Source organism: Beta vulgaris, chromosome 1 (genome assembly GCF_026745355.1).
Source record: "Beta vulgaris subsp. vulgaris cultivar EL10 chromosome 1, EL10.2, whole genome shotgun sequence".
NCBI lineage: Eukaryota > Viridiplantae > Streptophyta > Magnoliopsida > Caryophyllales > Amaranthaceae > Beta > Beta vulgaris.
In genome coordinates, this window is record NC_079202.1 from 60,660,418 (window position 1) to 60,671,976 (window position 11,559).

Consider the following 11,559-nt stretch of genomic DNA (forward strand, 5'->3'; position numbering starts at 1 on the left):
ATAAATAAGTAACCCTAACATATATGGCATAAAAAACCTTAAAACCCTAAAACGTTCGGACAAGGATAATGGATAAGCATGAAAGTTAACACATTGAAATTAAAGAGATACAAGATCTCATATAATACTGTCTTTTCAAAATACTCCATCTGTCCTAAAAAATAATTTCTGTTTTATTTTTCATGGTCAAACTTTATAATCTTTGACAAAGTATCCTCATCAATATATACAAAAACAAAAAAAAAAACATGTTAGATCTTGTAAGACAACTTAGATTCGTTACAATGTTTACTTTTATAATTTTTTTGGGGACCTCATAGTAAGATGAAGGACCGTACCAGAGACTCTAGGAAGTTAACCCGACCTGAATTTGCGGCAAATACTTTGAGATTAGGGGGATGGTAAACCCTCTCCTAAAGTTCCCCTAGTGGGGATCAAAACCCCAACCTTGATGTTGAAAGGTTCTTTTGTTAACACTAGATCGTACTTAACTTGGTAAAAATCATATACTTAGATTGGTTTCATTGTTAACTTTTATATTTTAGATTCCATGGTAAGATAAAAGGCCTTGTCAAATCGACATCTCTCGCAGGTTAACCTGATTTGAGTTTGCGAGCAAATATTTTGAGATTGGGAGATGGTAAGAGAAAAGTCTCTCCAAGTATGTTTACTTTATAATATCACCTTTCATATTGTTTATTAAATGGTGAAAAATACATGTTAGAAACCATGCAAAAAAAAAAAACGAAAACTACATTTCTACGAGAGGAAGATATGTTTTCAACAGGAAACGAAAACTATATTTTAATACGGGAGGAAAATATAATAAGACGAAGTTAACTTATCCTAAAAGGCCATTTATATAATAAATATGCTCACTTTGAGGGATAAGCTGACCTATTAAGATACATATATGTGAGCCCTTTAACATACATAAAAGACACTATTGACTTATAAGATAACCATTTTACACACAAATTGAGGAACACTTAGGGCTTACCATAGTTTTATTACAAGGCGTGAAATCAAAACTTTATTATTGAAAAAATTCGGATGAAATACTTATTTCTCTGCTGCTACTATCCAAAATACTAATTTGGCCAACGACCAAAATTGGTTTATCATTAATCTATTGACCGCCAGTTTTTGCGTTCACTTTATTATTTGGTCTTGAATACTTGAGTTAAAACTTCTAAGTCTGGACATAACAAAGAACTATTAAAGCAACAACAGGAAGTGCAAATAAAAATACAAGGTAAGATATTACAGCTTACAGGTACAAACTACAATCATATCCCCCAAACTCACATACATCCCAAATCTGAAGAATGTGGTGGACAACAAAAATAAAAAAAGAAGATACAACTTCTACAACTTCACCTCATATTGGTATAACATTTAAAATTGAACATATCATGTCTTTAATTTCTTTGATTGCATGAGCCAAAAAATAAATTTCACTAAGAATTTTAACTCATGGAAAACCAAATTACTGTACAATAAAACCTACTCTTGTTATCATGCTGGATTTGGTACATATGAAACCTTGGAAGTTGGAAGGAAAGCTCAAATGGACACAAACATATGATCAAGCCAAGTATCGGAATAGCTGCGGGTTCTCCTTGTCTCTTTCAATATAATCTCGGGTTATTAAGTCCTCGATCCTCTTCTTAATTGCCTTGAAATCAGGCTGGAAAGAACAAACAACAGTCATGCACCGGGGCAAGTGGACAACTAGCTAAACTTAAGGTGTACAAAGCTCCAATGTCAAACTGCCTACAACTGCTTTAAAGACAATTTCTTATTGCTCAACGTGATCAAAAGAATATTCAAACCATACCAGTCTGGAAATAACAAAGAACAGTCATCACTCACGCCAGGGGGAGGGGGACAGGTCAAAACCAGTGTTACCTAATTCACGGTACGAGAATGCAATTCACAACCTCGTTTTGTTATATTAAATCAGAAGTATACCACTTACATGTACGGCTATCGGGTTTCAGTACGCAGAGGGGTTTAGCAGTTAATGTAAAATACTATTAAACTAATGGTGAGTTTCTTATGCTTGGAAAGGATCAAAGAAACTCTCAAAACATATACTCCCACTGTTTGTCAATAACTTGAACACTTTATTAGTTCACTTCTTCGTTTGTTTTCAAATATTCTTATTTACCAGCATGTCCCAGAAAAAAATATAGACTGAAAGTCTCATGAGGATACTATTGATAATAAATTTAGAAGTGTTATTTTCACATTATGGATACACAGATTTTTCAGGACATTAATGATCAAAGGTCATATTCTGGAAATTATAAGTGTTGCTTTGCAAGTTTTGTTTAGATCTCTTTTATGCTTCAGGAATGGAAAATGTAGGTTTTAGTTCAATCCGTATCTCTATGACTCTGAGTTTCTTCCTCTGAGACTTTGAATCTCACTCTTCACTTGACTTTTTTACTACTGTGGATGGTAGGATGGTAGGCTGGTAGCCCAATCCCCAACCTATCAATCAATTTGGCCGTTTTCAATCAGGTGAACTTCGTTCAAAAATAAATAAATATGATCTATAACTCCTTGATCTCTTATAGTTCATTCATCATGACAAAAAACAAAAACAAAAATGCTATTTAGCTCTGGCTTAACTTTTATCAGTCATCTTCTATCTCAGTCTCATTGTACCTACTAATGAGCTGATTATAGATTAACATTCCCTGCATCTAGTATGCCAAAATGAGAAGAAAAAGCATCCCCAGTCCACACAACAAGTTATTCAATAATTATTACATATATTTCTAGCCAGCATTTAGAAAAGCACTACCACCACCGAGCCCTAGAATGGACAATCGACTCTACAAAGAAGAAGTATCAAGAAGGTTTGCAAATGCACAATCTTACCTCTGATAAACGTAAGTAATCAGAGAGACAGTTTAAACCAACTAACCAAGCATAAAATTCTTAAATTATTGAGGCCTTGTTGGGTAGGATACAAGCTAGCAGGAAGCTTCAAGTACCGTGGAAGTAAATCTTGTACCATAGATTGATCATTAAAATCCATTTTCCAAGTTCCCTATGTAAGTTATTTCCCGATGTACTTACATTATTCTCTCACCCAACATACACAATTGCTAATGAAAGAGCAACTTCTGTAGCTGCATTGGGGTACTTTTGCCATATTACAGCTACTTCCTACAGTCAAAGTCATTAACCAAAGGAAACTAATTCCATCTTTACAACCTCTAGATGTAACCCTTTCCACAGATATACGTATACAATTCCATACGAAGTCAACAATAAACCCAATAAAGAACTAAGTAGCTTACACCAATTTTCCAAAGATTGACACAAACGAAGGAAACCAAACAAAAAAGCAATTCCATCCTATATCTTGAAGGATACTTCACCATGATAAAAGACAAGTCCACTTCAAAGACATTTACATAACAGTAGGCGGCAGCAGGCTACTGCAATGTTATCCATTCCCAACTTCGAAAATTATTTGTAATTTGTAAAGTCCATCTTAATGTTGCACCTGTACTAGAGCCATTTCCACATAGCAATGCAAAGTGCTTGCACCTGGTTGTGCCACACAGCACCCCCCCCCCCTCTCTCTGCCATCCGCAAAAAAAAAAAAAAAAAAAGCGCCCAATAAGGCAATGATCTGCACTCCATCACTCCACACCCCCAAAATCCAAAGAGCTCTCTTTCTATCCTGTCATCTTAATTCCCTATTGCCTCCAACCTCACTTTCCAACCCCCCATCCCTCTGTTCATGAAAGTAATTTTCTGCCTCTTCCTTGTTTGACAGTTTGGGACTACCAATCATGATAACCACTCATACTCCCAGCCCTGTACCAACACGCAGGCCAGCCTGCTCTTCTCATTGGTGGTTGTTGCCTCGTGTTTTCAACTTGATTGAATTCAAATTGTTATCAATCATATAAAATGGAGCTTTCCCACAATCTAAGGTCTAATTGGTTAGCACAATCCTGTGTAGTCTGTATGGATTCACAGCTAGACTCAAGGACACAAGCTACAAAAGCTATAGAGATGTAAATGACACTATCAAAACGTGGGGAGGTAAGTGATAGATTCCCTTGCTCCACAAGAACAGCAGCAACAATAAAATACCGTATCTAGCTAATGCCCTCGACAAAATTGTTGATAAAGGAAAGATATACCTTGAACATGCGGCTTAGCTGCTCCACACACTCTGTGATTAATTGCTGGTACCCCAAAACCTTCCTACTTTTCATTATGCGTACAATTGAGGCATCAATAGCATATCTTCTATCTTTGTCAACATCCTCAACAACCTTTTTCCTCTCATCCATCGGAGGAAGAGGAATCTATATGCAAGCATTAAAAGAAAATAAATGAGCCAAAGTTGGACCTACAAAATCACTTTTCAGAATTAAGGTAAAGGGGGAAGGAGAGCACATACTCTTATCCTCCTCATCCTGTCAGTGAAACTAGAGTTAAATGAAAAACAATCAGTCGGGGACACGGTTTTCGTGTTTGGCTCCTTTAAAAGAATCTTATACTTTGCGCAGGATAAAGATTGAAGCACTCTAACCAGATCTTCATCAGCTAAATTTAGTTGAGTTGCTATCTCTGAATAACTCAGTCGGTCTGATGTGTTAAAGAGCATCAAAGCAGCAGCCTACAAGGAAAGTACATCAGGATGATGGATTAATATTATAAATCCGAAGCATCACTTGAAAAGTTCACTTCAAAATAATTACCTGATAAGTTCCGACAACCAATTCAATAGTTTTTGGACCAAACTTGCCATTAATATTACAGCTTCCCAATGAGTAAACCCAGGTCAGCTTCCTGTGCTTTGTTTTAGTTGAATAGAACTGCTTAAAAACTTCAACACACCTCACCTACGAGAACATTAAGAATAATTTAACATATGGCAATATGCTCAGGCCACACCCTGATAACCACCTTTCATCGAAAAACCACAGAAAAAAGAATTATGACCTAAAAGGCACTGATTACCATCTCAGCGGGAAGGTTAAGATCGGAAGATTTGTAACTTGGCCAGAACCCAGTTGTCAGAACAGTCACAGTCAAATCAAGACCAGGACTGGCATCTGGATTCTGACTAAGATATTCCTCAAAATTAGTTTGATTCTCCCTCGCCAAGGTCAAGTCTGTCACCTGAAAGGAGAAGCAAAGAGGTTAAACACCATCCACCTCAATTCCAGTCACTGAACACTAAGCATGAAAGCTATTAGCAATCTACCATCCCCTCCATCTTTGATGTGAATTGTCCGCCACACTGCTGCTTCAATTTGGTTAAAATACTTCTTTCATGATCATCATTAGCACTCTTGTCAAAGAGTAGCCGGCGAGAGAGCTTCTTTCTATTTTACATCAAGAGTATGAGACAGCATTAAAACACATCAATAGAAACAACCATAAAGGGGATGATTAGAAAATTAGTGGATGTGAATGGAGAGAAGAAATGCTAGATTGCTGACCTGTAAAATTCAGCAAACAGGTCTTTATCACTGACATAGGCCAGAAGCTTCACCACCTATAAATATTTGAAAGCACAATCAGCAATAGAAATATAGAATACTTCAGTAGAACTAAAGCTGAAAAGTTGACAGCAAGTTACCTTCTCAAGTGAATCCTCAATAGCCTCATCGCTTAGTTTTTCGCTCCCACCTTTCTTGAGAATGTTATCACAGAATGTAGCTAGCAACTCAGCACTTGAGCTACCAGCAACACCCTTGTTCAAAAATACCTCAAAAGCCTCCTTAAGAGCCTACATAGAAGCAACATGTCAGCTACAAACAACAGCAACAGGAACCAAATCTCACCAATTATTTCTCAAAAAGCAAACCTTGTGAAATATGGTATGGCTGTTGAAGCAATCGGTGACATAAGTCATGAATTTGTCATGCAACTCTATTACTTTCCTGACGAAGACCTAATGAAAAGAAGCAAACAAGTCACCCCAAATATCCCATTCAGATTCATATGTGAAGCTGCAAGTTAAGGGACCTGCCTGCTCATGTGAACCACCAGTATTTTCAGCCTGCCGAGGAAGTTGTGTCAGCCAGAAACATAAAATATTACAATAAATAGAGCAACTAGGCATTCCGCAATATATGCTCTAGAAGGGTAATTAGCAGATGGTCACAATTCTATTCAATCCACATTCCTGGCTACACAAACATTAAAGAAGAAAACATAATCTGGAATATAGTAGCTATTCCCCTATTTTCTTTTAAAACTAATCAAATAGCAAACAATACAAACATAAATATGGAAGCAAATAGTACCAATAGATTATTGAAACATTTATTGTCTGCTTTGTTTCTTTGTTTAAAGCTTACGACATTTCACTCATTGTAATCCAAACCAAAATATAGCTTTGACTCAACTCAAGCAATCAAAGTATATCCATCTCTTCATAGCCATATAGAACTAGGGGTGGAGTAGAGACAATAACAAGCAACATTTCAATAATGATTGTGGGACTTGCCATACCTTGCTGATAGCAGCATCTTCGGCCTGCTGCACTAAGGCTGTTCCTTCATCAGTTATATGCTGCACGAAAACCACAGTTCACATTAACAAAATTACAAAGACAAAGTCGACCAATTCAAAGTAAGGAGTAAATTGTACCTGTTTGAAGATACTGCCAATGGGTTCCAATCCTTTGGTAACCTTACTGTAAAGCCTGTACATCCTGGAAAGATCATCCACCTAAACAGAATCAAGTTGCAAAGGCAATATCCTTCAATCACAAAGTAATTAAATAGAATATATAAAAAAAAGAGCAGAAAAGCTGCAACCAATAAAAAGACGTAAATGCTAGATATACCTTGTCATCTTTCAGTAATGCACGACATCCCGAATTCTCCTTCTCAAGCAATTGGCTTTCATAAACCAATAGCAACTCGTTTTGCACTTTCTGGGTAGTGGAGTACCAATAGTACGACAAAAGCAAACCAAAGTAAGAAAAAGACCAAACAATTCATACAAAACAAGGAAATTCTGAGAAAATCTTTCTGCCCAATAGAATCAAAACATAGGCAATAATAAAAGGAAGATATGCTTAACTAGGGGAAAAAAACTAATCTAACCTCCAGAAGCTTTGGCTCACTGCTGGAATGTAAATAATTAGCCACTCTCTCTTTCTCCTTCTTCAAACACTCCTCAGACTGTGTTGTCCAAAACCAGATTAGATTAGGTTACTATTTTATGTCCAAGATCAAAATTGCGGTTGAAAGAAAATGCTTGCCTTTAACATGTATTCCGGACAAGAGTCCTCAAGAATCCAGCTAGACGCTTTGCGCGAGTAGTAAGCAGCAGTATCATCCAGCATATGAGCTTCAAAGTCTTTTTCATAGTGATCCATTTGTCCCATTCCAATTTCAACATATATATCAAGTACATTTTTCAATAATGATCTGTCAATCTGCCCACCTTCTCTTTCTATATCAATCTGATAAAAAACACCGTGTCATCTCTCATCTTTGTGCATAACATGTGAAAAAAAAAACATACAAAAAAGCAGGAAAAAACTTCAGAACTTACCAGGGCTATAACAGCATCCTTGGCTTTGCCAGATATTTCTTGATAAACCTGATAAGAGAAAGAAACACATTCTTAACTCAGCCCTTCAGAAGATAGCAATAGTGTACAAGCAAGCAAGAGCAAAACTAAGCAGAGAGCAAATATAACATTAACATGGACATGAAAAGTACGTCATTACCAGATCACGGAAACAAGTCAGTCCAACTTCATTCAAAGAAGGAAGCGACCTCCGAGCAATGAAATACCGGTCCAGATAATGGAAGAAACGAGACAACCACCTGACCATTACTTTATGATTTGCCCATCTTTTCACAAGTTCTCTTAACATAAACTCATCATGCTTCTCCCGCAAAGAAGGTAAAACCTAATTCAAAGAAATGGAAAGAAACAATATAAAGTGTTAGAACTTACGAGCACGGAGTTGGCATGCAGGGTAGACTTGCAAGAAAGAGTTTATACAGTCTGTACAGATACATGAATTAGTATTCGGGAAATTCGTAAGAAAAATGAGACCAATAGCGGAACTAATATCATCCTGTATAAGGAAAGTACGACAGCCAACTTAATTAGCAATGCATCTAATAGAGATAAATTGCCATAAAGAGGAGGAGGAATAATTAATTGAACTGGCAGTCTGGCAACACTTCCTAGAATGGACATGTTGGAGCAATCCCTAGAAATAACTAGCAGATCACATTTTCTAATTCTGAAAAATAGATCTACGGCATTTACCACCCATGAGGGTATGTACAGATGTAAATCAATAGTTCAAAACAAGTTCCCTTTTCTTTTCTTGGGTCTTGTCATCAGCAAAAATGCACAGGTACATAAACAATGACCCTCGGACAAAGAGCAATGCACCAAAAGTACAGTATAGCCTTACCGTCGAGTTGATGTAATCCACAAAAGCCTGTTTGTAATTGTCATAGAGCTGTTGAGAGTAATCATGTGGGGGTTTCTGAGTACACATATTGTATATCGTCCTGCATTTGAATAGGACATTTAATTGTACAACAACAGTATCGAAAACAAAAACACGTCAAACATGACTATATAAGGCACCTACGTGTACAACATCATGTAGTCTTCAGAATTAAATGGTGGCTCTGGCAATCCTTCCAGAATCCTCTTCAACTTTGTAATCCCCTTCCCCATGAACTCCCATCCTTGCTCTAGTTCAATAACTTTACGATCATTCATTTTCGTACCCTCTCGATCAGCTGGACCAACTGTTACACAACACAAAATCAATCCAACAGCCACAAATTTGGCTTAAACCCATTTAAAGCTGATCATGAGATCTGCCATAAATTCATCGTAGTTCATAGCATATCCCTACCGGTTGCAATTGCAGTCATTTAGCTAAGTACTACAAATGCCAGCCACATCAATATACAATAAAAATAGTATATTAAAAGAAATAGAAAGTTCTTCAATCTAACTCAGACTTAAAGCAAAAAAGAAAACCCCAGAGATTCTTTCTTCCCCCACCCCTACCTTACCAACTCCTCTCCCTGACATCAGTGATCCGACGGTGCCGAGTGAAGCCTCAGATCATCATCAGGAACTAAGACGCCATAAAACCAACAACAGTAACCAGCTAAACCCAAAGGGTACGCAATGAAATGAAATCAAAAGACAAGATTTCAACTCCCGCATTCCCATCAAACGATAAAAACACCACCCACACACTACACAAAATGTCAAAATCCAACCAATTATTCTATTTTTCGACGAAATTCTATCCAAATATCAATAATCTCTCTGCCATCCAAACTAACCCTAGCAGAAACCCTAATTCCCAACCAAAAATCAAAACCCTAACCCTACAAAAAAACAATCGACATTACCAATTTCGCTCACAATTCCTCACCAATTAACACTCCAAATTCCAAAAGCAACTCATCATTCCAACAGTGATCGAATTATCAAATTAAAAATCAAACAAAAGACAATAAATCGACCAAGATAATCACGCGAAAACAATTCCAGAAAAAAAAAAGATACTAAAGCTGCGTAAATATCAAGAACTAACCTTAAAACCTTGCGAAATGAAAGAAAATGAAAGATGAAAAAGATCCGTTATGAAGAGAAGAAAAAGATGAAGATGATGTCTGTGTTATTGAGATGGTAGTGATTGATTTAGGATTTATGTAATTATGTATGTGGTGGTATGAAATGAATTTATGATATGACTGGTATCTAAAATGGGAAACAAAGCCCCTATGATATAACCTATAGATTCAATATGTTTTATGACAAGAGCTTTGGTGTTTTATTCCTCGGTTGAGAGCTTAGCCACGGGGTGTTTGGGAAATAGTTAAAAAAGCCGAATTATGGTTAGTCTTTTCGTAATAATCTTAATTCTAGACGATGGAGTATTTCGGAATAATAAAGGTTATTAGGGTGTTTTTGAGAATGTAATCGGAGAAAGTGAACTTAATAGTTTAGAAGGATAGTTTGACGAGTAGTAGAGGAGATGGGTGAAAAGAGAGAAAGAAAATGCATGTAGGAAAAGTATTACGATAATAAACGAAATAATTATCAAGTATAATTTGCTTAAGGATCTTACCTTTTAGGTTATGTCTAGGTTTTTTAACAAGCAAGATGGAGTTTGTAATTTATTATCTTCTTAAAGTTTCAAAAGAATCAATGTTAACTTGACTACTACGTCAATCCTCGAATAATTGTATTTATGTATTATGTTTGTCATATCGTAAATAATTTTCATATTACCTTAAATGAAAAGTTAACCCATATTGTCTATTCAACCATTTTGGTGTAGTTCCTTTCATTATATCTCCCACTCTCTCGGCAATTATTTTATGATGTGGGGTCCTCCATTAACTCTCACCCTCACTCAATCCATTATTTTGTCCTAACTTTACCAACTCTATCTACCAAAAATTACGCTCTATTACTATTTACTCTTAATATGTGTGTCAAAACCTAACAGGACATAACCAAGAATGTCTTGGCTAGTGATTAAGATTGAGGTGTTGTGAACGATAGGTCACAGGTTCGAATCCCTCCCTCCCCTTCTTTGTACTTTCTACTACCTTCGTGGTTCATATTGATAAAAAGAAAACTAACAAAACAATTTATTCAGAACCGAGGAGTATCAAACTACTTCATTTGTCGCCTATTAGTTTACACTTCAACATTTTTGGTCATTTTTTAAGAACCTATAAATATACCGATGTTGTTACATGTGTCTTGATGTGTACTTTTAAAAATATTAAATTTTTACAATTGCTATTCAAACAAAATCAAAGATTCAAATGGTGACATATGAGTCATGTGTAAAGTGAGAGCCAAATAGAGGGGGAAGTTAACTCCAAGAACAGCCTCAATTTTGGTATATTACACCAACAACTACAGCATTTTCAACTTAATTGATCTTTGAGCCTAAGTCTCTTTTGTTTCTCCTTTTCCTTTAAAGAGTGCATTGGTGTGTATCAAACTTACCAATTTAACTCCAGTTAATACTAGTGGATCATTTTTCATTTACACCCACCAAGTATCTGGAATTATAATCTATACAATCCAAAGCAAAAATATGTTGCAAAGCATAAATTGATAGTAGTAAAGAAGAAATTCTATCAGCATATCAAAGTTCCATAAGTAGAAAGTACACTAAAAGAGGAAGAGTGTGCTAACCTGTAGGAGTAAGCGTAAAATTCGAAGAAAAGAGAAAGAGCACAATGAGTAAGCTAATAAACCTCAAAAATCTCAACATAAGTACCAGTTTGTAATATAAATTGATTTTAGGATTACCCCTTTGAGACGAGAGAGGGAAGAGTGATCAAGATATATATACTACATACAGAGTATATTGTATTATGCTCAATGCTTAGCAACTGGTCTCTAGTAACACATTGAAAAGTCAACTACTGATAATTGTTGAGTTATTGTGTGATGTGAAATTGTGCAGCTACTTCAAAGTCTCAGGTCAAACCTTGTGGGCGTGTTTGTAGAACAGATCTTCACCTCTTGGATGAG

At 36.2% G+C, this 11,559-nt stretch overlaps 1 protein-coding gene across 2 annotated transcripts; it reads right to left on the reverse strand.

The window, feature by feature from the left end:
- Nucleotides 1-1,218: 1,218 nt before the first annotated feature.
- LOC104886440 (cullin-1) lies at nt 1,219-11,344 on the reverse strand. 2 transcript variants are annotated; one of them, XM_019247783.3, is made up of 20 exons: nt 11,218-11,344; nt 8,624-8,786; nt 8,441-8,540; nt 7,736-7,921; nt 7,558-7,605; nt 7,262-7,465; nt 7,104-7,181; nt 6,842-6,931; nt 6,643-6,723; nt 6,505-6,564; nt 6,020-6,049; nt 5,855-5,941; nt 5,627-5,776; nt 5,487-5,542; nt 5,249-5,369; nt 5,002-5,163; nt 4,740-4,883; nt 4,439-4,657; nt 4,176-4,343; nt 1,219-1,690 (listed from the first exon to the last, which is right to left on the reverse strand). In XM_019247783.3, exons 1-20 carry the CDS (start codon nt 11,294-11,296, stop codon nt 1,589-1,591), a joined length of 2,328 nt encoding a protein of 775 aa, XP_019103328.1. In that variant the 5' UTR covers nt 11,297-11,344; the 3' UTR covers nt 1,219-1,588. The 2 variants fall into 2 exon arrangements, with proteins under 2 accessions (XP_019103328.1, XP_010669213.1); XM_010670911.4 differs by lacking the exon at nt 11,218-11,344 and adding an exon at nt 9,593-9,804.
- Between the last annotated feature and the right edge of the window lie 215 nt (nt 11,345-11,559).

Excerpts from the sequence above, each read along its gene's own strand:
- LOC104886440 (XM_019247783.3), bottom strand. The coding sequence starts at position 11,296 with ATGTTGAGATTTTTGAGGTTTATTAGCTTACTCATTGTGCTCTTTCTC. Across the intron at positions 7,182-7,261 it reads GTCCGGAATACATGTTAAAG|TCTGAGGAGTGTTTGAAGAA; the intron begins GCAAGCATTTTC and ends TGGACAACACAG. Across the intron at positions 4,344-4,438 it reads ACAGGATGAGGAGGATAAGA|ATTCCTCTTCCTCCGATGGA; the intron begins GTATGTGCTCTC and ends GCTTGCATATAG.